The sequence below is a fragment of the Fusarium tjaetaba genome (genome assembly GCF_013396195.1).
Source record: "Fusarium tjaetaba strain NRRL 66243 chromosome Unknown NRRL66243_c0000172, whole genome shotgun sequence".
In the NCBI taxonomy this organism is placed as follows: Eukaryota; Fungi; Ascomycota; class Sordariomycetes; order Hypocreales; family Nectriaceae; genus Fusarium; species Fusarium tjaetaba.
The window spans coordinates 52,658-64,875 of record NW_023501368.1 but is presented as its reverse complement, the minus strand read 5'-3'; the positions used below and the strand labels follow the sequence as shown (position 1 = coordinate 64,875).

General features: G+C 50.3%; 3 protein-coding genes across 3 annotated transcripts; 1 reads left to right on the top strand and 2 right to left on the bottom strand.

The window, feature by feature from the left end:
* Positions 1 to 3,669: 3,669 nt before the first annotated feature.
* Positions 3,670 to 4,716, bottom strand: FTJAE_8174 (triacylglycerol lipase; the record flags this gene model as incomplete). The annotated part of the gene is made up of 1 exon (XM_037354963.1): positions 3,670 to 4,716. The coding sequence occupies one exon, from the start codon at positions 4,714 to 4,716 to the stop codon at positions 3,670 to 3,672; it is 1,047 nt and encodes a 348-aa protein (XP_037204762.1).
* Positions 4,717 to 5,457: 741 nt separating this feature from the next.
* Positions 5,458 to 7,116, bottom strand: FTJAE_8173 (uncharacterized protein; the record flags this gene model as incomplete). Its single annotated transcript, XM_037354962.1, has 1 exon — positions 5,458 to 7,116. The coding sequence occupies one exon, from the start codon at positions 7,114 to 7,116 to the stop codon at positions 5,458 to 5,460; it is 1,659 nt and encodes a 552-aa protein (XP_037204761.1).
* A 2,407-nt stretch (positions 7,117 to 9,523) lies between these two features.
* FTJAE_8172 (phospholipid-translocating ATPase) lies at positions 9,524 to 10,813 on the top strand (the record flags this gene model as incomplete). Its single annotated transcript, XM_037354961.1, has 3 exons — positions 9,524 to 9,982; positions 10,038 to 10,212; positions 10,263 to 10,813. The coding sequence occupies 3 exons, from the start codon at positions 9,524 to 9,526 to the stop codon at positions 10,811 to 10,813; spliced, it is 1,185 nt and encodes a 394-aa protein (XP_037204760.1).
* Positions 10,814 to 12,218: the final 1,405 nt, after the last annotated feature.

The following is a 12,218-nucleotide window of genomic DNA, read 5'->3' as shown; positions in this document are numbered from 1 at the left end:
TCGTAGATTGCGCCGGAAACAAAGGATGCATGCTTCTTCCCGGCATTGAAACTGGGTCGATAAGGCTTGATTTCAGACTCGGTTGCTGGATCCTTGCATGTCAGGTCAAGCAAAGCTTTAGCTTGCACAGTGTCGCATGCAATTGTGGAGATTCGGGGAAAAGATGTGGGGAGCTGGTTTTTGGAGGATCTTCCCTTCGGATGGAACCTAGCAGGCCCAGGTAACAAGGTGACAATGAGAGTGAATGAGAAGTCCTTGTAGAGCGGCGGCGTGCCCGAGGCTGCCATCCGTTCGGGAGACTGCGGTAAGAGAATGTTTCTCGCGATATGATCACCTGAAGCAACAAAGCCTGAAGCACATTCTCAGGGCAATAGGTGCATATTTGGATGCTTGACGATGGCTCATGCAATAGGTATTATGAAGACAACAGCCTGCGCTAAGCTTTTGCGCATTTGTTTGATTGGTCCCTCAAGAGCTGCCGAGACACAGGTGTTGATCAAGTTGGCAAGGCCTCATCTCCCATAACTCATGTAATTAAACAGAGGCTGCAAAAAAGAAAAACAACAACGTAGAAGCGCAAACCGATACTTTACGAGAACCGACCAGGGACTGGCACGAGGCTGGATACTGTATTTGTCGTCATTTCGCCGTTCGGAGACTTCGCGCAATCTCTTGTGCATGATATCCATCGTGCTACCAGAGATGGGCTTGTTGTGGTAGATGGAGGCGGTACCCGTTTAAATCGATTCCGTTACAGCCGAAGGGACGGACTTGACAGCCTTCCATGGGCAATTGCCTGCCTACCTATATTGGAGAAGTACGGAGTAAATTCGCGCAAGTTCTTGCTGTAAAAGCAGCACTGTACCGTGTGTACGGAGTAGACTGTGATATTCAAGACCTCGAGCTTTGCTTGTTGCAGGCATTTTGGCTTCCTCCCTCGTGGGCCGTGGAACCCATTAATGGATGGATGCAAGTGGTATAGAGCCTCGACCCCACATGGGCGATTGACAATCTCACCGCACCGTTTCTTCAGTTGCCGTGTTCCGAGTTGCGCATTGGTCAAGGCGAGCTGTTTACTTGTTGGTGTGTTCCAGCAATTTTTCCCTCTCTTTTCCCGCGGCAATGTTGAGCAGTATGTAGATATGTACAGACTCATCGTGTATCTCCGCTCGTACCTTGCACCGGGACTAGCGTCGCTGTACGTATGGGCGGCCCGTTCGTGGAGAGCGGAATTGACCAAGCATTGAGTGATACGAGTATCGGGTCTTTGTAATCTGGTGACATGGAGGCTACCTCGGAATGAGGTATGTATGGGTTGCGTCGATTCAGATAGAAAGTCAATTGAGTGAGCGATTATTGATTGCTATGAATGATAGGTACCTAGGTAGCCATTCATCAATTAGATATCAGAGCTGTAACAGAGAAAGAGGTGCCTGGAATATCCCTCGTTGTAAGTTGGGGAGTTGCTACTTCAGCTCCGTGACCTGGCCCTTGCCATTGTCGTCTACCTACACCTTACACTTGCGTCGTCATAGGTGTACCTACTCCGTACTTACCTCACCTTTTCTCACCATCAGCGAAGCTTCCCAAAGACAGATTGAAATATCTCGTCTTTCATCTGCTAATCTTCTCTTGTCCACCCCAGCATCGTCCTAGGCACAACCAATACTCCTTTTCGGACCTCAAAAACTCCCTTCTTTCGGCCACTCAGACACACCCATATCAGCAAATTCCAATCGATCTACATCCTTGCCAGTGACAATTGCTCTGTTTTTGTTTTGTTCCTAGCAGACCAAGCCTGCCGTTTTTGTAAGTCCCACCTTGTACATAACGCAGCCCCAGTCTGGTTTTCACTCCCCCTGGTCTTTGGATTGGAGTAGGTATTATGTATTATCACCACCTCCATGGAAATCCACCTCATCCGGGGCACTCGGGGTTGCGCCAAATCCTGTATGTACTTGGACTTTGGTAGCATTGTACAGTGCACAAAAAGCCTCAGAGTCTCGAGATAGGACAGGTACCTGATGGGCATCACCTGGCGCCTCCTCGAAGCCTGGCTTCCGTCGCACCACACCTCATTGCTCCCCTCGATGAAGATGCTCACACCCCTGGGGGCTTGTATCCACTAACACCATGGACCTAAGCAACCACTGAAAGAGACCCTGCTCGCTCGCCTTGACCTCTCTTAGCTGGTGTTGCCCGGGATCTGGACCCATTTTACGTACAGAATCCCTTTCCCTCGTTTGGGACAAAGTCTGATTTCTCGCGGGTCGTGACGCTGCTTTCTCCACTTTTCACAGCTCTTGGGTGACTTTTGGTGTCAGATAGTGATCAACAAAACCACAGAAGAGCCCGCCTTCGCGACCAGATTCATTTGCTGCTTCTTCATCACCCTTCAAGATCGCAAAGGTAGGTCAATTCCTTACTCACAGTCACGCTGCTCTACTTTCGCTCTTCTCGTCCGCCTCCGGGCCCATTGTACGCTCGACAGTCAAGCCAATTCCTGTGTAATGGCCGTCTACTCAGTCCTGGAGTCATGCATGTCGTCGCAATCCTAGCGCAAATGCCGGCGTCAGTGTCCTCAGTGACATTTGCCAAGAATTCCATCAGAACATTTCCTGGATGAATCGCTCTGGACTCGCTCCTATGCAGCTCAATTGAACATCATCGCCGCCATCACCCCTTTGCATTGGTGCGACATTGTCCCTCAGTGGAAGAGGACGAGAATTTGCGAAAGCGTGGGCTGTCTTGTCTGCCTATGGCCACTTTATCGCGGCGCGGAGCCAAGGAAAACTCGGTTGCTAACATGTCTTCCCTAGCAATCTCTCCACTCCAGACACAATGGCCGCCATCAAGTCTCTCATGACCCGCGACGAGGTCGTCCACCAGCTTGTCAAGCGTAAAAACTGGGCCGCCAGGGAGCCTGGTGTTATTGTCGTCTTCTGCATTGTTGGTGTTGGTATGTCATGTCTTTTACCTACGATGTCTGATAACAATGCTAAATTTCTCGATAGTCGCTATTGGCCTTCTCAGCCTCTTCCTCTACAGGAAGGCCATTGCTCGCAAGGCCAACAAGGCCTCTACCGTCTAAGCCGTTTGATGCGGATGAGGCCGGCGTTAAGGAGAGTGGAGTGTGACCTGAGGCATAGTCATGAGCGTCTTTGGACTATGAGCCTCAGGTAGACGTGGTGTTACGACGAGGTGCCTTCTGCGACACACCGGGTGACCGACTGTGACCCCGTATTCCAGTTAACTGTTGCCGGTTACGTCCCTCACCAATTCCTCGCTTGTCAACTGCCAACGCAATCTGTTACGGATAGCAGAGTTGACTGGCAAAACTTTTGTACATACCTACATTCCACCGGATCACGTGGGACAAATGTGCTGGAGGGCGGGTTCCCGTCGAGTGTTCGCTGCAAGGTGGCTGTATTCTATCTTCTAATGCTACTGATACCTACTCGTTTGAAGCAATCAACAATAATCATCTACTCGAAATCTAGTTCCACAAACAATTTCCAGCCTTGTGAAACCCCTAATCTGAAGTGGCGCCTACTCATTTCATGTCTGTTATGACAGTTACTTTTCCATGTTTATCCCATCTCTTAGATATCAGGAATGCGGATCGTAGAATACTCATGCGTGCCATGATGCAGACCAGAAGATACCGTATCAGTAACCTTCTTTAGCTAGCATGTCTGCTATGTCAAGATAGAATGCAATAGCATTGAAATTCTTCTTGATCCCCATCCACTCCCGGACTGTCCAGCCAACACGATTGGACCAGTTTATCAGATCCAAGTGGCTCACTCCAAGGAGCGTGCCTTTGTATGTGCCCCAGTGGCTGCTCTCCACACTGACAAGTCCATCGTTGGGTCCCTCGGCCTGTGTCATAACGGCGTGCGGGTGCCGAAATGGACTCAGCAGGGCCGGCCGCTCTACTGCCGCTCCGTACGAAAAGTACCGCACGTCTGGTTGATCCGGCGTGCTCGGATTGAACTCTTCAGCCATGTAGCGTCTCGTCAACTGCGAGAACGCTGCTGTACCGAGACCAGCTTTTTCAAATGTCTGATAAAGTTGAGGCAAGTAATGGTGCAGTGGTGAGACTTCTTCATCAAGGAGGTAGTCTGCAAATGCGCTTCCTCGGTGCGGCGTTGCAACGGTAACCACAGCCGCAACGCGGACTGGGAGCGGAGCGAGGTGCGAAAGCATATATCGGGCATCAAGACCACCCATGCTGTGTGCGACAATTGTGACGGCTTCGGGCATTGGAGCGTGGGCTTCAAGGGCGGAGCGGAGAGCAGTAGCGCGATCGGCAATAGAGGATGATGGAGGCACAGTAGGCGTCAGGACTGTGGCGCCTTGCGCAGTGAGGGCATCGCGAATGCCATGCCAGTATTCGACAGCTGGAAAGTATGGAGAGAGACGGAGCTCAGCGAAGCCAAAGAGGCCGTGGGCGAGGACGATGGGATACTTTGGAGTCTCTATCGCCAAAAGTATTAGCAAGACAACTTCACACGCGGGATTAGATGCGGTACCGTATTTTTCTCTTATTATCGCATAGTCGTCAGATATTTCCCGGCCCAGGGCCTTTATCCTCGGATCATGCTCACGTGCAAGGTAAGTGCTGCAAGTGAAGCTTCGATGGCATTGCGCGCCGTATAGTTGCCGAGATAGGGGTAAAGCAGGCGCGCTGCGCCATATTACCGATCTGTTCATGGATTGTTGAGTCGCATGGGCGCAATGTGATAGAAGTGTTGGTGTAGAGATCCAGTACCTAAGTCAAGTGGAACGAATGTCGTGAACTGGTGACGTCACGGCGCGAATACATGTGATATTTATTTTGTAGGTGGTATGGGTGGAATAGTTGCCTTTGCGCTCCGCGTTCTTCGAAAAATGTAGGATGAGTAACTCTTTATCTTGGAATTATTGGCTTATAGTTTAAATGTTACTGTAAATATTTCCAAATATCATAAAAAGCCTTCATAATATATAATCTCTGGGTGTATGGAAATGATCTTGCCTTTACTGCAACTGATTCTTTAAAGTCAAAGTAAATGTTTCGTAAATTGAGCTGAAAATGTTCTAATTAGGTAGGTATTTGGTATCTATGCCTCTATTACTAACAATGGGATTCTAGATCCACGATAACCTCAAACTATGCATGACAATAAGGTGGTATTGGAGTTACATCCAAGCCTGGGTCTGGGATGTACATGTGCCAGTACTTAACCAAGAACTCCTCTTAGAACAGCACATGAAAGGCACTATGAAAGTACGAACTCAACAACCTGTCGTCATTACAATCAAATGAAGAATTAATGGCACCATGATCGAGCCAGTATCGGACTGAACCCCTCACTCCCTTTCTCAGTCCTAACAAAATTCTCAACACCCGGAATTGTCGTTATCATCAGCACATTAAAGTATTTATCCAGACAATTCATGCTTTGGATCCTTTCAACTCTTTTCAGGAGGTAACTGGCTTGGCGAATTCTCGTTCGTGACACCGCTGTAGGCTGGCCGTGCCTGCATGCCGTCGAAGGGACCAGCCAGGTTTTCCGCGATGGCTTCGTCATAGCTGGGCGGAGCTTCGTCATATGGAGGTGCCTCTTGACCCGGAGCTAGTTGTGGTGGATAGAGGGAATCATGAGTTGGCTGAGGAGGAACCTGGTTCGGAGTTTGAGAAGGCCGTTGCTGTTGAGCTGACACTGGGGCTGAGGAGACTGAGTTTTGCCTGGGTGGCAGACGGGGCGGGACGTTATTCGTGAAGGTTGCACGCCCCGGCCGCGTTGATCTTGCGGATTCAACGAGTTCAGGAGGCGGTGTAATACCAGAATAAACCTCGACTTGCGCAAAGTGTAGCGGTAGGAGGATGACCGGGGGGCTCTTGTTGGTGATGCCCTTTTTTGGCTTACCCCAGGCTAGACCAAGCTTCAACTCGAGCTCGTACCTTCTAGAAAGATTACAAGTGACGAATGAGGGTGCCACAGTGTTGGGAAGAGGCAAATTCTTCCATACATGGTCTGGAATCACCAACTCACTCCCAACTTCGTCAGCAGGTCCTGTAGTCAACGGGATGTTGATGTTTGGGTTTGACACAACAACCCATCGGTTGATCTTTTGGTTCTGAAGCTCGAGCGCGCGGACATCAGTACGGCCTATAAGCTCCATCTGGAACGACACTAGATAGACTTGCTCTGGATTGTTGTTGAGCTTTTTGGCGATAAGCCGTAGGGGAACAGGCTTGTTGCAAGTCAAGACGCTTGGGTGAGGAAGGCGTGCTGAGATCTCGATTGCTGGAGCTGGTGCAATATCTGCAGATGGCTCTGGAGTAGAGGCTGACTTTGAATCTGTGCCGCTTCCAAAGTTGAAGAGGGAGGACCGCTTCTTCTCTGCCTGAGGGGTCATTGGCCGAAATGTGAAGGGGCGACGAGCAAAAGCCTCCTGGGTTGTCGGCTTCGGCCGGGGCGGTTCAATAGGGAGGAACTTCAGACCGATCTGATACCGCCAGTTTTCCTTGAGCAATCCCGGTCTCTGGATTGTAACCTTGATGTAGTATCGAATTTCTGCCTCCATAGGATATCCTGTTAATGATGGAGGTAGTGTGCGGGTGACATGGCGAAGGTAGAGTTGCTTGCTACCATCCATGACCCTAACACCACCAATGCCAAACATTCCTCCACCCCCAAAACCACCAACGTTGGCCATGCCGCCGATTTTCGACATAGCCATTGGGTCGCTGCATGCATTATTGATGGGAAGCTTGAACTTGAAAGGAAACTCGTGCTCGCCTGCTTGCAGGGGGTATGCACCGTAAGGGTTAGAAGAGCTCGCATAATAGTCATCCGGAAAGACTTGTTGTAGTTTGTATAAGATTTTATGGTTCTCAGCTGCGGTGCTGCCAGGAGGCCGTTGAGGGCTAGGTTGTAGCCTGGCCATGTTCTGTGGATCAAAGGCATTCGGAGCCTGTAGAGCTGTTCCCGATTCCCCTTCAAGCTTGACAACAATACTTCCAATCTGCTCGGCGCGGTTGAGACCCAGGATGATTCGGCCCTGCACCAAGTCGAGGTTGGTATAGAACTCGGGCTGGTTGTCCAGCGCTATTCGAATAGACATGATGGGTGAGCGTCAGGAAAAGACTGACGCTGAGAGAATGAGAGGGCCCCTGTGTGACTTGAGTGCTGGATCTGAGATTGACTCGGACCTAACAGTCCAATAATGTTTGTCGTGAGCTGGAGTGAGTTGAGCGTGATATAGGTACTAAGCTAGAGATCTCTACCAGAGACTCTTGGTTTGAAGGAGCGTTTCACAATTTGGCGTATCCTCTCGAATAGCTCCACGATCTGTCAGTCTTGGATTATCTGCATAAAGGCAACTTGATCGATTCTCATTGACTCTTTCTTAAGCGGTTTGCACGGGAAACCTGGGTTTACTTAGTTGGATGTACGTCACCAAGGCTACTCAGCCTGAGCCAAGCCCCGCGATAGGCCTCACCGCACCTGACATGAAGGAGGGGTGACTGTGGCTAGGAGATTAATTAAGTACCTTACTGATAATGTGGCGCATGTGGCTTGGATGATCGGGTGCTTTAGTGCCGCTTCTCCGGAAAGCCATTTGTTACCATAGGTAGGTTAGGTAGGTACAAATCTGGCAACTCGAGATTGTGGCCCTTCAACCCAAATTCATGGAGGGCAATCTACCAAAAGTCCCTCAAGCAGGGGTACAAGTCGTCTCGTCTACCCAAGCTTTTCACGCGGTCACATCTCTGCTGTGCCGCGATGAGTTATAAGATGTTTGGTGGAGAAGGTTCGAAGATCAATTCCCTGGAGATTGGAAATGCTGGTATCATAGACAGGGCAGGGAGGGCAGAGAAGGGCTTGCAAGGCCCAAGCCAAGCACAAGGTGCTTTGCAATGCAGATAGATGCACAGGACGCATGAAGAGTGTTGGTGATGACAACTTTTCATGAGCGTCACCTGCTTGATCCAGCCTCGAAGCCTGTCGCAATCTCCACTATAACGTCCGACAAGATATCAACCAACAGAGTTCTTTGACACACTCCATCACATATCAACAACACAGAGGTGGATACAGACCGCAATTGGCACGATACTTTTGTCGGCATTGAGTCTGTCAGGGCAGGAAAGCCCGCGATCGACACCTCATAGCACTCACGGACCCTCTGCCGAGGTGTTTCAACGCCCACCCACAATTTGGCATGAGATGTGTGCTGCATCTCGAACCAACTGCATATCCAGGGTCCCGTCTGTCGACTTGGTGTTTGTCGTTCGAGTTCTCCCGAGGTCGACGAGGTAATAGTCTAGGTTTCCTTTTGAGTCAGGATCGGCATTGTTCACGCCGCGCTTCGCAACGCCAATTTACGAGCCCTGTACGGAGTATGTATGATGTGTCCCGGAACCACTCCGCGCTTCTGCAGCACCGCGAAGCTCTGGATCATGACATGACCCATCCACTTCCGAGTCACATACGTCGAGGTGCTTGCGACTTTATGGTAACTCCCGATCACCACTCGCGTTAGAAGAGCTCGCGGAATGGCACCATGCGGGCCGCTTGCCGCCCAAAGACCATCAACGCCCCATTTCGCGCTCGTCCACCAACCACGACAAAGCCTGGCCGCTTTCGTGGCCTTGTACCGCTCGCCCGCTGCGTCTGTGCCGTGCGGGCTGCCGCCGTTTCCCCGCCTCTATCCCTTCGTGATTGGCACACTTAGCCCGCCCCCCATCTTAGCCAGCGCAACGACAATGGAACAAGATTTGTCTCTTGCAGGCAGAGATTGCTATGTACATACATACATACATATTTATGATCCTGGGCTATACAACCCTGTCAGGCAGGCTCCGGATAAGTTACACCTTTTCTGTCCATGTCATGTTTTGAGTTGCATAGCCATTTCTGTGCAGTCGTCCTAGTCATGCCAACCCATCACAAACCTTGCAAAACCACTTTACGGATGCCATCCTGGCTTATGATTGCAAGGATCCAACAACCAACAACCAACAACCACATGCTCTTTGATGCTTCATGCCGTTGATGCCCTCCCTATTCACTCTGGCACTTTGCAAGGACTGGATACCATGTAACTTTGTGCTCCTCAACGTCGATCATGACCAAGCTTGATTGGCCGTGTTGGCTCTTACATCAATTATGGTTCGAGCTTAAGGCAGTTGTTCTTGTTCGCTATTGGGCCGCCCAAAGTGCCGTTTAGTAAAGGCTGAATACCCGTCTCACCCGTTGCGACCTTGTCTAGCTTGTCTTTACTGTTGCACTGCATCATGGCCCTCCCAACAGTGATCCCCCTCTCTGCAGCGCCCCATGAGTACAGAGCCTCACATGCAGGGCTCCGCCCAGACTAGGCAGATGGCAGATAGTAGAATTCTGATCAGTCTGTCTATATGTATGGGGGCCAAGCCATCCCGTCTTATTCTCCGAGTCCCCCTTTGCTTTTGACTTGGTTGTCAGCCTGCCATGATAATTTGCCAGCCTTTGTTGGTTGACACCCGACGATGGCAGGCGATTGTGGAACGACCTGTCCGGCCTCTGATGGCTTCTACTCATACAGCCCCAGTGTAGGGGGCAACGCTGTGTTGCTTGTTATCTTTGCTCTCCTTGCTCTGGCCGCCATCTACTTTGGTATCCGGTCCAAGACCTACCTCTTCTCCCTCGCACTCACCACCGGACTTTTTCTCGAAGTACTAGGATTCGTTGGCCGTATTCTGCTTCACTCGAAGCGAGATAGCCAGAGCCACTTCTTCCTCTTTTTATTCGGAACAGTCTTGGGGCCATCGCTGATTAGTGTTGCCATCTTCATAATCCTTCCTCACATCCTCGGCATCTATGGAGAGCCACTTTGTCCCTTTAGGCCACTTGTAGCTGGGCTTGTCTTTTGGGGACTCGCTGCAGTCACTGTGTTGTTCGAGCTTATCGGCATCGTCTTTACGGCATATGAATCAAATGGAGTCACAGTATGTTATCTCAACGATAGAAGCAAAATCATTATCACGATACTGACTTGAGCAGCGGAAACAAGGAGCAGCCATCACAGCTACAGGCTTGGCCATTCAAGCTTTGTCATTGATAGCATGCACCGGGCTACACTTCTGGTTCACCCTCAGCTTGAGCACTCGTCGAGGAACCCTTGACGCCCGGCACTCACAGGTCTACTCTTCTTCTCGATTTAAGAAGTTTCTCCTAGGTACGTCCTTATCCTGCGGAATAACTCTCCTAGGCTAACACCGTCTTCAGCAATGGAGATGGCATCTGCTCTCTTGATTGTTTACTCCTTCTATCGGCTAGTCGAGTTTGCAGATGGTGTTTCGGGGGATGTCTTTCAGAACGAGGCTGCTTTCATGGTTGTTGGAGGACTTCTCCCCTTCTTAGCCGCAGCCCTCTTGACAGCCATCCACCCAGGCAATGCCTTTGCTGATGCCTGGGCCCCTACATCACCTCGCGGGATCAAACGTCAGAGTCGACCGACCCCTGTACAATCTCCCACCCCTAGTGGCCATCCAGTCCACCATTTATATGACCCCGACATCCGCAAGCAGATCTCACCGACGTCACCAAAACACCGGAACTCAGCTGGACCACCTGAGCTTCCACAGGGGTCCATTGGCCTGCCTGCGCATCCGAAGCCGGTGCCAAGGCCCCCGAGTCCTCGAGACCCTAATGCCCCGCGTAAGGGGCCACCTGCACCGCTGAATCTGGCGGCTGTGCGTGCATCACGAAATAGTTACAGGGCAGAACAGAGGGGTCATGCACCAAAGGATATGGTTCCCGATGGAGAACTGTGGTAACCGGGTTGGCGGGGAAGTCGACTACAACCATAAGCTACTACCTGTTGTTATACTGGAGAGTTGGGTGCGGTTTCAGGGAGCGCTGCTGGCTGGCTTACTCGCTGTGATATGATACATGATATGGCTATCAACAGGCCATGATAGGAATAGGCAGCCTGTGGGATATTTTATTCATTTTGGTTGCTGAAAGGTGTTGGAATTTATGGTTCTCAGGCTGAGGACACTGGGGGGTTTCAAGATGTTGGATTTCAGTTGTTACTTGTATGGGTGGCGGTTCTGAATTATATATTAGGTTTATATATATATATATATGCGTCCACTCGGGCACCAGCTTCTGCATCGCATCTAGGTTAATGTGAATTTATCAAGGAACGAGTTCCTGTGCCAGACAATACCAGGAAGGTAACTACCGGGTGCACTGATATTCGATGTTGCGACAAGATGCCACGGCTTTGACAATTGACCAGTCTCAACGAGAACAGGCCAGTATATGCTAGACTTGGTTAAGATTGTTATTCTTCACTGAGGGAACTCAAGCTCTAGCTAGGTTCATGTACAACTCGTCTGGCTAAGTCAACCCTCTTTTTACATTAAAGCTAAATACTTCCCTGTTATGCTTCCACAGTCTCCATCAAATGCCTGGGCTCCCAGGCAATACCCGATAAGCTCCGGAAGCTTGTGAACGTGTTTCAAGGGCTACAAGGGCTATTGCGGGCGCAAAAAGATGATTTCTACGAAACCTTGTATCATATTGTAGTACATACCTTACATAGGGTCGCAAATGGCTTATCCTTGCAGCATTCATGCAACGAGAAACTGCCACCAACTCTAATCTCGGAGCTGCGCAGATCGTTCAGCATAACATGACTGTCAAAGTCGAAAACTAGAGTGCCAAGATGGCCGGATGGCCTGTCAATACCTAGTGGTATTGTTGACCGGAATGCAGGGCCAGGCACAGAGGCATGCTTGTACCCAATTAGCGCCTCGCCAGGAACGGGAGGGCAAGACAAGATCGACCGGATCGGCCAGATTCGACGCTATCGGAAATATATTTGACCCATTCGTGACTTGATCGATCTATTGGATTGGACCCGAGTCACTGTTGCGAGATCGCCACTGGCTTCACATTACCTAGAGAAAGCAGCGAAGAAATAGCAGAAAACAGGTCCCAAGAATTTGGTATCTTGTCTCTCATAATCCTTGGTCGTTGTAGAGTCGGGTTCCTAGTGGCCCAGCCTCTCTCAACTATGTTGCAGTGCTTTTAGGAGTCAAGATGAGATGAGATGAGGGGTCTGATGAAGGCTGGCATGAGGTCTCAAAATAAGCTGCCAATTCTATACCAATACTATCGCTGTCCCTCCAAGTTTAGAGCATATCCTACTGAAAGAGGGCCCCTCGTGTAACG